The 19803-nt window shown below is 47.9% G+C and overlaps 1 protein-coding gene and 1 long non-coding RNA gene across 2 annotated transcripts in view; one reads left to right on the top strand and one right to left on the bottom strand.

The window, feature by feature from the left end:
• The window catches only part of LOC134980246 (uncharacterized), a 58299-nt gene extending 45638 nt beyond the window's left edge, over positions 1-12661 (top strand). The window contains exon 3 of the long non-coding RNA XR_010190360.1: positions 12572-12661. This is a non-coding gene — a long non-coding RNA (uncharacterized LOC134980246). The remainder of the gene's footprint in view (positions 1-12571) is intronic.
• Positions 1-19803, bottom strand: part of CASQ1 (calsequestrin 1) — a 90389-nt gene that overhangs the window by 51248 nt on the left and 19338 nt on the right. Inside the window, exon 2 of the mRNA XM_063946980.1 lies at positions 14263-14347. Within this exon, the coding sequence (XP_063803050.1) occupies positions 14263-14347 (85 nt within the window). The remainder of the gene's footprint in view (positions 1-14262; positions 14348-19803) is intronic.

Below are 19803 nucleotides of genomic sequence, written 5' to 3'. Positions count from 1 at the left end.
GACGTCTGCTACTGTACGTACATCTGCCAGATCCGAGTGCTGCGTCCCTATGGTAGAAGCCAGGGCCGACTGCCCAAATGCCAGAAGGGCTAATGGCCTGGTGGGCCGGTCCGGTCCCACAGGGTCCGCACAGCGCAGCCTCCTGCTCTCTTGTCTGGTTTGCTCATCCGCCTCCCCTCCCGGCTCCATAGACATGGAGGCTGTGCACAAGTCCACGCCCCCCTGACTCGTGGTACATCCCTGTCTTTAGTGCACGCGTGCCCCCATTCACGGTGCGCGCCCATGCCAGGGCTGATTTCGGACCCCAGTCCGTCCCTGGTAGAAGCCCGCGGTTAGTCTGCATAAGTTCAAAAAGGGTTGAGCTTACTTAAAGGATAAAAAAAAAAGGGGCAGACTAGATGGGCCAAGTGGTTCTTATCTGCCGGCAAATTCTATGTTTCTATGTTAAGTTGAAGCCTAGTCAGCTGGTCCGCCAGATGCAGGTAGTCTGCGTTTGACAAAGCATACCCTGGTCCCTAAAAAACGGACACAGTTGCAACCCTCCAAACACTAACGGGCTGGGAGAGGGGCGGGGTTATGAGCGATATTGCAGGACCTGTTCAGCACATGCGCAGGCTCCACACTATCAGCATCTCACATCAACAGCCGCGCTGCGTGATCACAAGGCTGCATCGTACATAGCGGCGGATCCTAGACACCGCCAGTGGGTGTCTTAGTACAAATCCCTGTGGCTGCGACATTTGCCTATTATCGCGCGTCACAACCGCTGCGTACGGGATCACAGCTGCGGCGGCATTTGTTTCTCTGAATCAGGCCCTAAATCAGGGATTTCTCTATCGTCCTAAGTGGATGCTGGGGTTCCTGAAAGGACCATGGGGAATAGCGGCTCCGCAGGAGACAGGGCACAAAAGTAAAGCTTTTACAGGTCAGGTGGTGTGTACTGGCTCCTCCCCCTATGACCCTCCTCCAGACTCCAGTTAGATTTTTGTGCCCGGCCGAGAAGGGTGCAATTCTAGGTGGCTCTCATAAAGAGCTGCTTAGAGAGTTTAGCTTAGGTTTTTTATTTTACATTGATTCCTGCTGGCAACAGGATCACTGCAACGAGGGACAGAGGGGAGAAGAAGTGAACTCACCTGCGTGCAGGATGGATTGGCTTCTTGGCTACTGGACATGAAGCTCCAGAGGGACGATCACAGGTACAGCCTGGATGGTCACCGGAGCCACGCCGCCGGCCCCCTCACAGATGCTGAAGCAAGAAGAGGTCCAGAATCGGCGGCTGAAGACTCCTGCAGTCTTCTTAAGGTAGCGCACAGCACTGCAGCTGTGCGCCATTTTCCTCTCAGCACACTTCACACGGCAGTCACTGAGGGTGCAGGGCGCTGGGGGGGGGCGCCCTGGGAGGCAAATGTAAACCTTTAAAAAGGCTAAAAATACCTCACATATAGCCCCAGAGGCTATATGGAGATATTTACCCCTGCCTAAATGTACTAAATAGCGGGAGACGAGCCCGCCGGAAAAGGGGCGGGGCCTATCTCCTCAGCACACGGCGCCATTTTCTGTCACAGCTCCGCTGGTCAGGAAGGCTCCCAGGTCTCTCCCCTGCACTGCACTACAGAAACAGGGTATAACAGAGAGGGGGGGCAAAATAAATGGCAATATATTAATATAAAAGCAGCTATAAGGGAGCACTTAATCATAAGGCTATCCCTGTCATATATAGCGCTTTTTGGTGTGTGCTGGCAGACTCTCCCTCTGTCTCCCCAAAGGGCTAGTGGGTCCTGTCTTCGTATAGAGCATTCCCTGTGTGTCTGCTGTGTGTCGGTACGTGTGTGTCGACATGTATGAGGACGTTATTGGTGTGGAGGCGGAGCAATTGCCAAATATGAGGATGTCACCTTCTAGGGGGTCGACACCAGAATGGATGCCTTATTTGTGGAATTACGGGATAGCGTCAACTCGCTTAAGCAGTCGTTTGCCGACATGAGGCGGCCGGACACTCACTTAGTGCCTGTCCAGGCGCCTCAAACACCGTCAGGGGCTGTAAAACGCCCCTTGCCTCAGTCGGTCGACACAGACCCAGACACAGGCACTGATTCCGGTAGTGAAGGTGACGAATCAACCGTATTTTCCAAAAGGGCCACACGTTATATGATTTTGGCAATAAAGGAGATGTTACATTTAGCTGATACTACAGGTACCACTAAACAGGGTATTATGTGGGGTGTGAAAAAACTACCAGTAGTTTTTACCGAATCAGAAGAATTAAATGACGTGTGTGATGAAGCGTGGGGTGCCCCGATAAAAAACTGCTAATTTCAAAGAAGTTATTGGCTTTATACCCTTTCCCGCCAGAGGTTAGGGAGCGCTGGGAAACACCTCCTAGGGTGGACAAAGCGCTAACACGCTTATCAAAACAAGTGGCGTTACCCTCTCCTGAGACGGCCGCACTTAAAGATCCATCAGATAGGAGGATGGAAAATATCCAAAAAGGTATATACACACATGCAGGTGTTATACTACGACCAGCTATTGCGACTGCCTGGATGTGCAGTGCTGGGGTAGTTTGGTCAGAGTCCCTGATCGAAAATATTGATACCCTGGACAGGGACAATATTTTACTGTCGTTAGAACAAATAAAGGATGCATTTCTTTATATGCGTGATGCACAGAGAGATATCTGCACACTGGCATCACGGGTAAGTGCTATGTCCATTTCGGCCAGAAGAGCTTTATGGACACGACAGTGGACAGGCGATGCGTAGAGGAGTTATTTGGGGTCGGTCTATCGGATTTGGTGGCCACGGCTACGGCCGGGAAATCCACTTTTCTACCTCAAGTCACTCCCCAACAGAAAAAGGCACCGACCTTTCAACCGCAGCCTTTTCGTTCCTTTAAAAATAAGAGAGCAAAGGGCTATTCATATCTGCCACGAGGCAGAGGACGAGGGAAGAGACAGCAACAGGCAGCTCCTTCCCAGGAACAGAAGCCCTCCCCGGCTTCTACAAAAGCCTCAGCATGACGCTGGGGCTTCGCAAGCGGACTCGGGGGCGGTAGGCGGTCGTCTCAAGAATTACAGCGCGCAGTGGGCTCACTCGCAGGTAAATCCCTGGATCCTGCAGATAATATCTCAGGGGTACAGGTTGAAATTAGAGACAGAGCCACCTCGCCGTTTCCTGAAGTCTGCTTTACCAACGTCCCCCTCAGAAAGGGAGACGGTTTTGGAAGCCATTCACAAGCTGTATTCTCAGCAGATGATAGTCAAGGTACCTCTTCTACAACAAGGGAAGGGGTATTATTCCACTCTTTTTGTGGTACCGAAGCCGGATGGCTCGGTAAGGCCTATTCTAAATCTGAAGTCCTTGAACCTGTACATAAAGAAGTTCAAGTTCAAGATGGAGTCACTCAGAGCAGTGATAAGCGAACCTGGAAGAAGGGGACTTTATGGTATCCTTGGACATCAAGGATGCGTATCTCCACGTTCCAATTACCCCTCACACCAGGGGTACCTCAGGTTCGTTGTACAAAACTGTCACTATCAGTTTCAGACGCTGCCGTTTGGTTTGTCCACGGCACCTCGGGTCTTTACAAAGGTAATGGCCGAGATAATATTTCTTCTTCGAAGAAAAGGCGTATTAATTATCCCATACTTGGACGATCTCCTAATAAGGGCAAGGTCCAGAGAACAGCTAGAGATGGGTTTAGCACTATCTCAAGAGGTGCTAAAGCAGCACGGATGGATTCTGAATATTCCAAAATCCCAATTAATGCCGACAACTCGTCTGCTGTTCCTGGGGATGATTCTGGACACAGTTCAGAAAAGGTTTTTCTTCCCGAAGAAAAAGCCAAGGAGTTATCTGACCTGGTCAGGAACCTCCTAAAACCAGGAAAGGTGTCTGTACATCAATGCACAAGAGTCCTGGGAAAAAATGGTAGCTTCTTACGAAGCAATCCCTTTCGGCAGATTCCATGCAAAGGGATCTGTTGGACAAATGGTCAGGGTCGCATCTTCAGATGCACCTGCGGATAACCCTGTCGCCGAGGACAAGGGTATCCTTTCTGTGGTGGTTGCAGGAGGCTCATCTGTTGGAGGGCCGCAGATTCGGCATGCAGGATTGGATCCTGGTGACCACGGGTGCCAGCCAGAGAGGCTGGGGAGCAGTCACACAGGGAAGAAATTTCCAGGGAGTGTGGTCGAGCCTGAAAAAGTCTCTTCACATAAGCATTCTGGAACTAAGAGCAATCTACAATGCTCTAAGCCAGGCGGAACCTCTGCTTCAAGGAAGACCGGTGTTGATCCAGTCGGACAACATCACGGCAGTCGCCCATGTAAACAGACAGGGCGGCACAAGAAGCAGGAGGGCAATGGCAGAAGCTGCCAGGATCCTTCGCTGGGCGGAGAATCACGTGATAGCACTGTCAGCAGTATTCATCCCGGGCGTGGACAACTGGGAAGCAGACTTCCTCAGCAGACACGACCTTCACCCGGGAGAGTGGAGACTTCATCCAGAAGTTTTCCACATGCTATTAAACCGTTGGGTAAAACCAATGGTGGACATGATGGCGTCTCGCCTCAACAAAACACTGGACAGGTATTGCGCCAGGTCAAGAGATCCGCAGGCAATAGCTGTGGACGCGCTGGTAACACCTTGGGTGTACCAGTCGGTATATGTGTTTCCTCCTCTGCCTCTCATACCAAAGGTATTGAGGATTATACGGCAAAGTGGAGTAAGACTAGTGGCTCCGGATTGGCCAAGAAGGACTTGGTACCCGGAACTTCAAGAGATGGTCACGGACGATCCGTGGCCTCTACTTCTGAGAAGGGACCTGCTTCAGCAGGGTACTTGTCTTTTTCAAGACTTACCGCGGCTGCGTTTGACGGCATGGCGTTTGAATGCCAGATCCTAAAAGGAAAAGGCATTCCAGAAGAAGTCATTCCTACCTTGATCAAGGCAAGGAAGGAAGTCACCGCGAAGCTTTATCGCCGTATTTGGCGAAAATATGTTGCGTGGTGCGAGCAGCGGAGTGCTCCGATGGTGGAATTTCAACTGGGTCGTTTTCCTACATTTCCTGCAATCAGGATTGTCTATGGGTCTCAAATTGGGATCTATTAAGGTTCAAATTTCGGCCCTATCAATATTCTTCCAAAAAGAATTGGCCTCAGTCCCTGAGGTCCAGATTTTTATCACAGGAGTACTGCATATACAGCCTCCTGTGGTGCCTAAGGTGGCACCGTGGGATCTAAATGTAGTTTTAGATTTCCTCAAATCAAATTGGTTTGAACCACTAAAGAAGGTGGATTTGAAATATCTCACATGGAAAGTGACTATGTTACTGGCCCTGGCTTCGGCCGGGAGAGTATCTGAACTGGCGGCTTTGTTTTATAAAAGCCCTTATTTAATTTTCCATTCGACATAGGGCAGAGCTGCGGACGCGTCCGCATTTTCTCCCTAAGGTGGTATCAGCGTTTCACCTGAACCAGCATATTGTAGTGCCTGCGGCTACAGACGACTTGAAGGACTCCAAGTTGTTGGACGTTGTCAGAGCCTTAAAAATATACATTTAAAGGACGGCTGGAGTCAGAAAATCTGACTCGCTGTTTATACTGTATGCACCCAACAAGTTGGGTGCACCTGCTTCTAAGCAGTCGATTGCTCGTTGGATTTGTAACAAAATTCAACTTGTACATTCTGTGGCAGGCCTGCCACAGCCTAAATCTGTTAAGGCCCATTCCGCAAGGAAGGTGGGCTCATCTTGGGCGGCTGCCCGAGGGGTCTCGGCATTACTACTCTGCCGAGCAGCTACGTGGTCAGGGGAGAACACGTTTGTAAATTTTTACAAATTTGATACCCTGGCAAAGGAGGACCTGGAGTTCTCTCATTCGGTGCTGCAGAGTCATCCGCACTCTCCCGCCCGTTTGGGAGCTTTGGTATAATCCCCATGGTCCTTTCAGGAACCCCAGCATCCACTTAGGACGATAGAGAAAATAAGAATTTACTTACCGATAATTCTATTTCTCGGAGTCCGTAGTGGATGCTGGGCGCCCATCCCAAGTGCGGATTATCTGCAATACTTGTACATAGTTATTGTTAACTAATTCGGGTTATTGTTTAGGAAGCCATCTTTCAGAGGCTCCTCTGTTATCATACTGTTAACTGGGTTTAGATCACAAGTTGTACGGTGTGATTGGTGTGGCTGGTATGAGTCTTACCCGGGATTCAAAATCCTCCCTTATTGTGTACGCTCGTCCGGGCACAGTACCTAACTGGAGTCTGGAGGAGGGTCATAGGGGGAGGAGCCAGTACACACCACCTGACCTGTAAAAGCTTTACTTTTGTGCCCTGTCTCCTGCGGAGCCGCTATTCCCCATGGTCCTTTCAGGAACCCCAGCATCCACTACGGACTCCGAGAAATAGAATTATCGGTAAGTAAATTCTTATTTTTTACTTTTTGCCGATGCTTTGGATGGTCCAGCAAAGCACCCAATCCAGAGCAGCGGTGAGCGCAGAGGTCCAAAGCAGATCTTATGCCCGCTCTGATCCCTCGCCCCTTAGCACAGCAATTCAACGTGCGCATACTATTATCAGATCTGCGCTTCTGGTTCTTATGCGATTCCTAGTGGGGAAACTAAATCTCATTTTGACGCTAGTTAAATTTTAAAATGGGACTAAATTAAAATGGAATGAAATTTCGGTATTAAACAATTGTCAGTCTCCACAATCATTAGTCTGTATTAGAGTCACATCCGTGCTAGTGTCAGACAGGGATAAATCAGGCGTGCCAGCTCCACGTGTTCCGATTGCTCCCATGTGTCTCACTCATAATGATGATCCAGGCGAGCTGTCCGCCCCCCTAGCCGGAGTCGGGAAGTTAATGTGGTGCTAATTTCCTGCCTCGTAATAATGGTAATGAGGGACCAGCAATTCAGGCTGAGCTGGCAGAGTGCTGGGTGGCACAGCTAAAGTGGCGTTGTACCGGGCCGCATCTGTCTGCAGACTTTGCTGTCTCATCGGGAGTATGCAGTCCCTGCACAGATATAACCGTGTAACGGCACTGCCCAACATGTGCCAGCGGTGTCAGGTACTTTGTGCCCAGTGGCGCAAATCTCGGAGCCAACAGAAGCAGCTGATTGTGAGGGTGCCCGTTTTTTAAAGTCTGGGCCACATACTGCCTGTAGGCTTCTACAGGCAGAGCAAGGACATTTTCACTGTACGTGCCCCCTGAAGGTGCCCATCATGTAATGGCAACCAGCTATGCCAATACGCTGGCACTAAACATAAATCCAGCACACCCCATATGTTGTGGTTCAACAGCAATACCCGGTAGCAGCTCAACTGTGTGCATGGGACAGACACCCACGCCCACGGCGCAAGTAACGTCATGACATCACACAGCAGGCGCCCAGGAGGAGCAGCTATATTTATCCAGGACACCAGTTACCATGCTATCATACAGTATATTACCGGTTATGCTCCTGCGGTTGTTGGGAATCCCTGTGGTACGGTAACCATCCCGTTTCCTAGAACGCTAAACGACAGGCAAACACCTGTCCTCCAACTCTCCCAAGATATAATGATATCCACTTATTCCCTGAGGGAGTGATCACAGGTGGGCGCTGCCGCGTCCGTTCTAGCGTCTGCTGCCGGAGGCATGGGTGGTAATGCTGGTTTCAGCACCCTCATCCATATCTGCAGGGTTTGACAAGTCCCCCCCCCCGTGGAGGATGAGGTTTGTGAGAGGGATGCGGTCCAGTCTCCCTGACGTTATGCCGCGGTTCTCAGCACTGCACTGTTGGGGGCTTACGTCGATTAAGCCATTCATAGCGAACTTCATCATCATAGGTTACTGGAGAGCCTGGGGACTCTCCGCAAATTCACAACAGCTGGAGGAGACCGGACTAGTGTGCACTCATCCCATACAAACGGGGGAGTTGCCAGGGCTGTGTAACAAGGGGTGTACAAGCATTCCTGGCTACCAGGGCGCAAGGCCATCAGAGTCCCGACGGCCCCTCCAAAAGTACCCTAACCCTCCCCTGACCCCTACTCTAACCCTATCCCTGTCTTGTGGGTGCCTAACCCTAACCTCCCCTTCCAAGTTCCGAACCCTAACCCCCCCTCCCCGGTACCTAACCATAACCTTCCTGTCACCCTAACCCCCCTTCTGATGCCTAAACCAACCCCCCTTCACCGCCCCACCTCCCACCCCTCCACGCCAGGATCCCGTCCAGTGGCATTTTAACTACATCTCCCTTGAACCGCACCCTGTTGCCTGGAGACACTATGGTTCCTCAATCTGCGCTGTTCTTGTAAATTCGCATTTTGTAAGATGTACAGTATAATGGAGCTGGGAGATAAAATATCCGCTTTCCGCCCTTCCCCACTGAAGCCTAGTCTCATGGCAGGGTTGTGTACGCACAATTAGTATACAGTATATATTGTTGATTGTGGAGCCAGGTTGTACATCGCTATAGAAGCTGTTTCCATGACAATGCTCAGCCTAGTTACCCATCCCCCAATTCCTGAACTTCAGTCCGTCCTTTGTTGAGCAGAAAAGCAGATATCTGCCTGCAAGTGACGGACACATAGGTCTACAATGACTCCATTCTGTGCGGCATTCATCCACTGTTATACAGAATATTGCTCAGGAGTATATTACTTCTATGTGATGCCTCACTTGTGCCTTCCTGTTTGCATCCTATTTGGTTGTAAGAATAATAAAAGGCGCCAGTCCTTACTATAAGTGCATTCCTGACGGCTATCCCAGAAAGCAGGAGGCTGTAACTTTCGGATGGCCACTTGCCTACTACACCCCCGCTGCCCTGCTCTGCTACCCATACATTTTAATACCTGGGAGGCCCGCGACCCTCCGGCTCCATGGAAGGCTCTCCGCAAATTTCCCCAGCCTTGCCTTTTAGTTTAGACTTCTGGCGCTGGTTTCCATCACGGAGCCTCCAACTCTCTCTGCACATGTTACATCCGCCCCACCTGCAGTACGCATGGTTTTGCTCATTAGGGGAAAATGTTATTTTACAATCAACCTTGATTTAGGCCCACAGTGTAAGCATCCATTCCACAGGCTGGAGCTGTATATCTGAGAATGTACGGTATTAACGCAATATGGGGCCTATTCATTATCGGGTGCCCCAGAAAATAGGGTTGCAGTGGTGAGTACTGAAATATCGGAGCAATTCAATATTGCTCCGTTTCAGGGATGGCTGCTCCAAAAAAGCGATACTTACAAGTACCACTGATGAGTTCACCGCTATGTAGTAGCGGCGGAATATTACACTGCCGGGACAGACTCAGCCGTGTTAGTGCGCAGAGATGTGTGCTAATGCCACCACAACTGTGAATTTGTGCAAGATTGGTACCAAGATGCCACTGGAGACGTCTCAGAACCGCCACTCGCGTACAAAGCCGCACCATCAGGGTCACATTGGTCGAACATCGACCCCAGTACTCCTGTGTCCAGTTACACGACCCCCTAAACCGTCGCGACATGCCTGCGTTTTAATGGCCACCGCCACACAAGGCCGCAGAAAGTTCTTTTTTTATAGAGATCCGATGATGGTAAATCAGCCACCGCTCATAGTTCTGTACCGCTCTCATTGCTGTGCCTTGTTATTACACAGCCTTTCAGAAACACTTGTAACCGGCGCTAATTAAGCAGCTGACCCGCGCCCGTTCTCCTCTCATCTCATCACTGGCCACTTGACGTGGACACCTGACATCGACACATCACAACCCGGTGGCTACAAGATGCTCTCCAGCGGACTCAGCTAATCACGCTCGCTAACGACGTACACAGCAGCTCCCAATTTAGAGGCCTTTGATGTGCGTGACAGGCCGCTCTGGCTGATAATTACGCCAATCTACCTTTAATGAAGAAATGTTTGATCAGCGAAGGTTAACGCAGCCTGGTCCTCCAGTGCTCTGTTCTAACAAAACATTGTGTTCCTGTGAAAGCCTCGCTCCTCAGGGCCCCCACCCCGGTTCAGCAGAATAGGGGTCTCTATGGCAACTAGCCGCATCACTTTTAAACTTAATTAGACTTTTTAGTCTTGGATTTCACTAATCTGTTCCTTCTTCAAGAGTGTTTATGAATAATAACAACAAAAAAACCCAGTATTTCTCCTGGGCATAAATAAGGAGGTGTACACATAGCCTAGTCACAGATGGAGGCAGACATTTTGTTAGCTGGAACAATGAGGAAGTAGCCTGGGAACTAGTGACATCATCGAGGCACAATGCACATTATGCCTCATGCCTCATCATCGTGGAAGGAATCATCAGCTCATTTAAAAACAAATAAATGGTATAGTTTAAGGGGGAGGTGTATCAAACTTTTAAAAGAATGGAGAAGTTGCTCATAGCAACAGATCAACCTATCATTTTATAGAAGGTACTTCATAAATGTGCACAATGCATAAAGCCTTGGAGAGATATAGGGGCAAATGTACTAAGTCTTGGGGGTAAATTTACTAAGATAGGAGTTCCATTTAAGATGGGATGTTGTCCACAGCAACCAATCAGCTTCCATGTATTATCTTCTAGAAGGTGCTACGTAAATGAGAAGTAGATTCTGATTGGTTGCTATGGGCAATATCCCATCTTACATAGAACTCCCATCTTAGTAAATCTACCCCTTGGAGAGAGATAAAGTTACAGACAACCAGCTCCTGACATTTTTCAAACAGCCTGTAACATGGCAGTTAGGAGCTGATTGGCTGGTACTTTATCTCTCTCCACTTTATCTCTCCCCGCCATAAAGTGAAGAGGTTACAACATTTGGTTGCTTTGGGCATTTACTTTATCTGTCTGCAAGGCTTGATACACCTCCTCCTAAGTGTAAAATGCAGGATATGAGAGACCTTCGCTGAAATACCAGTGTTCCAGGCTACGGGCCTAATTCAGGTTCAGTCGCAATAGTCCCAACATCGCAAAATGGGCGGCTGCACAGCGTGTGCACGGCCTTTCACAGTGCGATCGCAGCTTGGAAGGATGGGGGCAGCTATGCAGCATTAGGGGGGAGTGGACCGGTCGACGCAGGCTGCGTGTCGTCTCAGGTGTTCCTGGCCCTGACCCAACCACACAGCACAATGAATTCACTGTCGTCACGCCACCACCTTTTGTGCGCTGAACCATTCTGAGAATGCAGCTCACTTGGAACTAGTAACTTCGCTGACACTCTCTGGGGTCTATTCATGAAGCAGTGAAAAGAGTGGACAAGTGAGCCAGTGGAGAAGTTGCCCATGGCAACCAATCAGCTTTTCTGTATAATTTTATAGTATGCATTGCAAATTCATACCTCCCAACTTTTGTCCATTGTAAGGAGGGACATCTGTGCGCGCCTGCCCGAAAAAGGGGTATGGCCTATGGAAAAGGAGGCATGGCTTCACGGGAGGGCCTGCAATCACAAGCCACGCCCCTGTTTTCGTCACTAAGGGGGCATGCCCTCTCTCCTCCTGTCTCCACTGAATAGACGCTGTGTGCATGTGCACAACGTCTATTCTCAAGTGCTGGAGCCTCTCAACTGCCCCCCCCCCCCACCACCACCACCACCGCGGGACACTGCGGCCCACGGGTGGGACAGCAGGACAGACCCCAAAAAACGGGACTGTCCCGCGAAAATCGTGACAGTTGGGAGGTATGCAAATTATCAGTGTTACTTCAATGCTGATTGGTTGCCATGGGCAACTTCTCCACTGGCTCACTTCTCCACACTCTTCACTGCTTCGCAAATAGACTTCTAAGTGCCTTACAGATGTCACTGGTTCCTAGTGAATGGATGGGTTGCGTTGCCATGACACTGGTTCAGTGCACAAAATGTCTGCTCCAGTATTGTCACTTGCTCCTAGTGAATAGATTGGTCTCATTCTCCATAACAAAATGGCTGCCTCCACTGTGTGTAGTCCATAATTGCCTACTTTAAATATCTCCTCACCGGAGAGGAGACGCTGCAGGAGACTTTGGGGGGCCGGGCTGTGACATTATTAAGCCCCCCCATCGGGAAAATGCAGAGATTTGCAGAAAGGGGGCGGGGCTAAAATGACGTGATTCGCGTCATTTTAATCATTGTAACCCCTTCCCCACCCCACGGACTCGCGAATATGGGAGTGTATCTCTTCATCCTGCCCGCATCACTAGGGTGCGAGCAGGATGCGGGAGACCTGCCTACTCTTCCGGGGGTGCAGGGGGCTACCTCCAAAAACGGGAGCCTCCCGCAGCTTCCGGGAGAGTAGGCAAGTATGGTGTAGGCATCATTTACATTTTGATTAAATGCGATGGAAAATGATAGCGCTATATACTGTAAAGAAATGTTAATATATATATATTAATGAATACATTTATTCTCTTGCAGCCATCACGTAGCGTTCCAAAGTTTTGATTCTGCATATATTCATCTAATGCCATGACCGTATTGCTATAACTTCATTATTATTGTTATTATTATTTAAGATATTTTATTTCATCCTACCGAATTACGGGTATAAATGTTTACTATAGTACTGTAGCTGCCTGTGTGATATCCCTTACAGTTTAGACCCAACAGCTTTCCAACTACTGTATTTCAGGGTCCTAAATTGGGAGCGAATGTGTGCTAGCACTTCCAGGTGCGTCTGTTTGCTGCTGAGGACCTGTATGAGCCTGACTCCCCCTAGTGACTATTTCAGGTAATGCATGTGTTGAGTTCCAGGGATGTCGGGATAGGCACTTTGATACGACCTAGAAACCCTGTCGACCTTCCATCCATGTCGACCTAGTGACTGTTGACCTATAGTGGTCGACCTAAACATTGTCGACCTAGACACTGTCGATCTTCATACCGGATCCCCTTTTATACATGCAGATCAAATTGTAATTGAATTAATATTCAGGGATTTTAACAATCTTTTAAATTATATCGTTTTTTGCTTCCTATCACCACTTGGTTATGGTGCGGTGAATTCTTGCCCGAGAGGGCGGGTTAGTACAGTATGGTTTTTATTCTCCATCATATTGCACGGTATTAAGGGGCTGATTCAGACCTGATCGCTTGTTAGGGTTGTTTTGCAGTCCTGCGTTTGCATAGTCGCCGCCCACCAAGGAGTGTATTTTCTCTTAGCACGTGTGCGAGCGCATGTATAGCTGAGCTCTACAAACAGATCTTGTGCAGTCGCTGCACAGCCCAGAATCAGCCGCTGTGATCACTTCAGCCTGTCCGGGACCGGAATTGACGTCAGGAACCCTCCCTGCGAACGTTTTGACACGCCTGCGTTTTTCCAAACACTCCCAGAAAACGGTCAGTTGCCACTCACAAACGCCTTCTTCCTATCAATCTCCTTGCAATCGCCCGTGCGAATGGATTTTTCACACAAACCCATCGCTGAGCGGTGATCCCGTTTGTACCCGTGCGATGCGCCTGCGCATTGTGGTGCATACGCATGCGCAGCTTCAACCTGATCGCAGGCTGCACTAAAACGCAGCCTAATGATCAGGCCTGAATTAGCCCCTAAGTCTCAAACAATATTCTGCATTGTGTCCCAATCCACCTTAGAAATAAACCAATGGTAAGGAAGTACCTCAGGGATATATAAGTCAGGCATGTTTTAACCTTGATTGCTTTTCGCTGGTCCAAAGTGAATTTGTGATGCAGTAAAACCTTCCATCTGGTCCGGTAGACGCGGCACGAAGCGGCTAAACTTCCTGCTCTATAATGTTGCCTGTTTGAGCGTAACTATCTTACATGCTATAGTGGGTAGATGTATGAAACCTTCTGAAAAGGATAGACGGTTTCCCATAGCAACCAGTTTAGAACTATCCATTTAGAGAATGTACTTGATAAATGGTAGCTAGCTGATTTGTTGCCGTGGACAACCCCTCCAATATTTTTTTATTTTATTTTTTTAATAATTAAAAAAAAATCCAACATTACTATGTTTGAGTTCTCTGGAGGATATTTATCAAAACTTGGATGAGTGATAAAGTGGGGAAAGATAAAGTACTGTACAATCAGCTCCTAACTGCCGCGTGATTGGCTGGTTTATATTTCTCCACTTCATCTTGCAGTTTACCATGAATAATACTACACAATGTAGAACCTATCACTTTGCTTGAATGACACCAAAAAGTGTTTTAGTCTAAGATAAATTTGTGTCAATGTCTGAACTTCAGAGTCGAGTTGACTGACGGCTTAGAGAAGCATTGTAATAAAATGTGTGCACAAATATAAGTTCTAGCGTCAGGACTGTCCCCTAGCCCACCCCTAGCTCCATCGTGGACTCACCTAGCTTCTTGGCTACAGCGGAGTCCTCTTCAGAGTCTACCAACCCAAATCCCACACCTTTATCTTCCAGGACTTGGGCAGCTAACTAGGGAAAAAGAGAAAAAAGGAAGAGACAGGGGGAGGGAGAGAAAGGAGAGAGTGTTTTAGGGCTGTAAACAGGACATGGAGTCAACGCAGAGCAAAGAATCAGGATATAATCAAAATATCATAATATGGCAACAGCGATGAAAGGCATGCAGCATGGTTGGCGTAATGGATAGCATTACTGCCTCACAGCCCTGGGTCATGAGTTTGCTTTCTCACCAGTGGCAGTTAATACTATGGGCTGCAGAACTGCAGCCCCCCCCCCCCCCCCCCCACCCCCAGGTAAAAATCCGCCACCCCGCTCAGCGTCAGAGAGACTGGCAGTGACTTCCTATTGGAAGTCCTAGGTGTCAGTCACCCAAGGCAGTCCCATTGGGAGGTGTTTCCTCCCTCCGGGCCTGCCAGACTGGGCTTCAACAAGCAGAGAGCTGTCTTCCTGAAGAAAGCCACCAACTGCCTTTTGCACAGCCCAATCTGGCTTCTATGGGCTGCAGTCAGTGCAGTCCATTGAAGCCGGAGGTTTGCGCATGAGTCGGTCCGTGTTTCAGACTTAGTGATGAGCGGATTCGGTTTTACTCGGTTTTACTCTTCAGTGTGGAGTTTTTGTGTTCTCCCTCAGTGTTTGCCTAGGTTTTCTTCAGTTTCTTCAGTTTCCTCTCATACTGTGTGTGCACACCCATATGATAGGGAATACAGAGTGTAAGCTCCTCTGGGGCAGGGACTGATGTGAATGACAGGAATATTCTCTGTAAGAGCTGCGGAATATGTGTTGCGGTTTATAATTACATTATATTGCAACTCAAGCTTGACTGATAATTAATAGTTGTTTTTATTATTATACTTTTAATTTAATACACCTGTTATTATTATGAAAAATTTAAAACTACAATAACTAATTTCATATAATCTGCTTTGATTTTTTTGAAGAATAAGTCCACTTCCTGTGGACTTTTCATCATTTGCATTGTGGGGGGAGGGGGGAGGACTGCACACCCTAATTCTAAACATAGTGAGAGGTGCTACCATGCTGAGACTTCTAGTTCCACATGAAAAAAAATATAAAAATTCAGGTGCACACTCTAAGTACTAAACGCTGCTAATCAGGATAATTATAATAAACTCTAGCATAGAGTAAAATTGAGGTGCCTGGCATAATTTTGGCCAACTGCAACCAGGTGACCTCATGGTTCAAATCCAAAGCACAAGACCCCCCAGGCTAGCACAAGCCAACCACCCCAAGACATCACACTTGTGAGAGGTTTCAGTGGTTAAAGGAGTTACATTAGTAAGAAGCATTTTTTTTACATGGACAGATAGCCTAAGGGGAATTTGCTGCGATTGCATCCCCACCTACAGTAGCTGCTGTAGATGTTTGGATACACTGTTTAGCAGAGGGTATATTACAGTTACTGGAGTGTTTCATATATTCCCAACACATGCTGGTCGCTGAGCTATGGATGTGAGAAGCTGTGACGCCAGGTAAGTTACACAGTGCTGACATCTAGGTACTGTACGTGTTACACAGATTTGACTAGAGATTGTATCAATAACTAAATGCAGCTCGTCAATGGGGATAAACTATTGTACAGCAAAACAATTGCTTTCAAGCATGCTCATTTAACGTATACATTAGGGTACATATTTAACATTGTTCTATAGGTTACTATGGAAAAGGAAGGCTACCCTTTAGCAAACAATGGGGGTTTAGGTTTAATTTTGCTAGTGCCGTTTAGAAAACAACGGCAAATTTCTCATTGGTTGCTATCGGCAACATCACCTCCAATCTATTTTTATTTGGACTACGAAAGGAGTGGCATAGGCGCACCACGGTGGGAATTCAATTAGGAGAGAGTTTGGTCCCGCAAAGCAAAGTCCAGGCAAATTTGCACCGAGAATGACATTTGCAATTGAATATCAAACTTGCATTTATTTTTCTGAGTACATTTTTCTGTTTTTACCTGTCTGTAAAAAAAATGGCCTCAAATTACCTAAAAATAAACTTTTCTATTAGGTTATGCATCCCAATATTAATGAAAGTATTTATTCTAATGAAAAATAATAGCTTTTTTTTATTTATTTTTATTAGAGTGGCCTCAAATTAACCCCCAGTCACCTTTTTTCTACTTTTTTTTTCTGTTGCATTTTTTGTTTAATTCTTTTTTTTACTTAAATAGGGGTAAAGTTACAACAGATCAACTTTGTATCATTTCCAAAACCAACGGGTATCAGCGTTTATCGATGTCGGATCGCAGTCTGAAAACACAGCGTTTACTATGCATCGGTTTTGACTGTCATTTCTTCCTGGATGGCGATACCCGTCGGAGAGTTCAAACCCCTATAACGCAACAAAGCCGCCGTCGATCTGCTGCGGAAGTGAAGTTCCACACAGATCCCTCTCCCCTGCAGCAGTTCCCACACTCTGACCAATCAGCACCCCCCCCCACCATTAATTTATATGGAGAGTAAGCGGTAATGACCCGTCACTTGTGGCGGGGCTCTGTTATAAGCAGTATCATCAGTTTATTGTTTTGCCAAGCGTCGGGACGCCTACATAGACCAAGGGGGATGTGATCCCTGCACAATGTCAGTAATAAATATATTAAATGGAACAGCTTAAAGTGTCAGTAAGGATTTCCATTAGGAAATGCCGCACTCCATTGTAATACGCATACATAGAAATCTGTGATTGCTTGAATGCGTAACTGGCACTGCAGATTATATTTCAATTATTTTGGCACCTCACGGACATTCTTTCTCACTTGGGGGTAATGTCAAACCGGAACACCCAAAATCCCCCTTGAGCACACCTAAAATAAGAAACAGAGGGATCCCATCTGACTTTACTTGGGCTCCCGGCAAATACGTTACGATGCCTATAAACACTTGGCTCTTTGCTGCGTAACGGTCTAACTCGGTGGATTCCAAACTTTTTTGAATCACGGCGCCCTAGAATATCAGAATTTTTTTCACGGCACCCCTAGGCCAAAAATGTCTTATTGAGAAATTTAGATAGAAATATTACATTAAGTAGATCGCGTTTATATGTCATCCTTAGGGTCAGTTGTGTGGTGAGGGACAAGATTTGCTTCTGATTGTCCACATATTTTATGACTGGCAGCCACCAGCACTGGTTTTGCCTATTATATTGACCATGAATAATTTGAATGGGTCCTGGACCACCAACCCCAGGGCACCCCTGCAAGTGTCCCGAGGCACCCCAGGGAGCCACGGCACACAGTTTGGGAACCTCTGGTCTAACTTATATCTCTAATATATCTGCTGATGATGTTTTCAGCAGTGAAATTGCAACACGTACACGTTCATAATCTATCGAGCGCTAGGTTTCTATGCATCGCCTTACAGAATTCTGGATCTATCTCTCGCCGGCTGCAGCTTTAATTAGTATCTTGGCGCAGAATCCCTAGAAATGCAGAATTAAATGACTCATTTTCTTTTCTTTCTCTCTCCCGCAGAACTTCACCCCCTTTTCCTGCCAATCGGCCCCCTTCTTCACGCGCTAGATGAGCGCTTGTTTATGCAAATAATTTATTTTCTTACAAGATAGTATTCGGATCTCTGCACCCAGTCTGTCTTACACGACACCTCTCTCACTAAGGTAACGCCGCCTCCAGAAAATGCTGTTGCGTTATGTTGCGATGCAGTTAGTGAGGAGAACAGCTGCTCGAGGCGTGTGGAAAAAAAAATAACAAAAAGACTCGAAAAGAGATCCAAAATATAAAGGACTGTGATCACTGCGGTAAACAGCAGCTGGCCGCGCAGATGTAGCTCATTCGCGTCATCCTGCGCCATTTAGTTGAAACAACAAGCTCGCAAAGGCTTTTACTTTTTTGCGGTGTTGTGTTTTCTGACGTAAACCCCTAACACCTGTAGCTATGGTCCTATAGCTGCGTATAGGGGATGACATGCACCTGCTATATAATATTAGAAGTCACCGAGGAACTCTGGGGGAGATGTATCAAACCTTGGAGAGAGATAAAGTGGAGAGAGAGATAAAGTTTGAAGAGATAAAGTACAAACTTATCAGCTCATAACTGTCATTTGTTTGATTCAAACACAGCCTGTAACATGGCAGTTAGGAGCTGATTGGCTGCTACTTTATCTCTCTCCACTTTATCTCTTTCCAAGGTTTGATGCATTTCCCCCTCTGTCACTTATATTAATCACAGAATGTGGATGTGGTTGTAGATATCTGTACCATCTATAAAGACCTGCAGTGAGGCAGCTGTGGGGGTCATTCTGAGTTGATCGCAAGTAGCAACTTTTTGCTGCTCGTGCGATCAACTAGACGCCGCCTATGGGGGAGTGTATTATAGCATAGCAGGGGCTGCGATCGCTTGTGCAGCCTTGCTATGCTAAAAAAAAATCCTGCAAAACAAGACCAGGGTCAGACCTACTTACCCTGTGCGATGGATCCAGCCACGAAGGTCCCGGGATTGACGTCAGACATCAGCCCTCCAAACGCCTGGACACGCCTGCATTCGGATCTCTGCGCCCGGAAAACGGTGAGTAGACGCCCCCGGAACGCCTCCTCCCTGTCAATCTTCTTGCGATCGCGCTAGCGATCACTTTCTTCTTTGTTCTGGCTGCTGCCCGGCGACGGGCAACGACGCGTATGCGCAATGCGGCCACCGTGCATGCGCTGTTCTGACCTGTTTGCACCGAAGAACCGCTGTGTGCGAACGGGTCGGAATGACCCCCTGTGTCTGGAAATATGATTTAAAGTGTCCACAGTGGAGGTGGTAGTTTTATGGGCTGAACTAATCATCGACCAAACAGTTTCCCACAGTGCCTCGTGCCTCAGTGATGTCAGTGGTTCTTAGTGAATTTGTAGCCTGCATTGCCATGGATATTGGTTCGCCTCTAAAAGTTGCTGCATCCAAGGTGTGTAGGTGTTGGATGCAATTAAAGGGCAACAGATTGTTATAGTTTTATAAATGAAACCTCAATGGTGTAAGCAGTATCAGAGAGACACGGTGAGTGCCTGTTTCAGATGTGGTTGGAGGTTCTATCACTTCCTGGGAAGCAGCAGTGACAGCGCTGTATGGTGACGCAGCAGGAGGGGTCTATCACACGCAGACGTCTCCAATCTGCTTCCTAAGACGCAGCATCTGATCACTCAGTCACCATCGGCAGTGTGCGGCACCCATGGGAACACACAAGCCGCCCGTCGCAGAGGCCGGTAAGTCTCCATCCTACGACGGGGATCCCTGGCCTCTTCCCTCCCCCTCAATGGTGGGGACAAGCTTCTGTTTTGAGGAACAGAGGCCGTCGCCGCCCCCTCCCCGCCCTCCGAACGGCAGCAGACTGTCAATCACTGACATGTCTGCTGCCGTCCTGCTACCTACATCACAGGTTCCGTTCGTGCATTCGCAGAATGGGTCCTGCGCATGCGCAAAATACAGAACATCGGTACTTTGCGCCTAATGTTGCAGATCC

The sequence above is a fragment of the Pseudophryne corroboree genome, chromosome 12, assembly GCF_028390025.1.
Source record: "Pseudophryne corroboree isolate aPseCor3 chromosome 12, aPseCor3.hap2, whole genome shotgun sequence".
In the NCBI taxonomy this organism is placed as follows: Eukaryota; Metazoa; Chordata; class Amphibia; order Anura; family Myobatrachidae; genus Pseudophryne; species Pseudophryne corroboree.
Note: the sequence above shows the minus strand (reverse complement) of the source record. Positions and strands in the feature narration are given on the sequence as shown.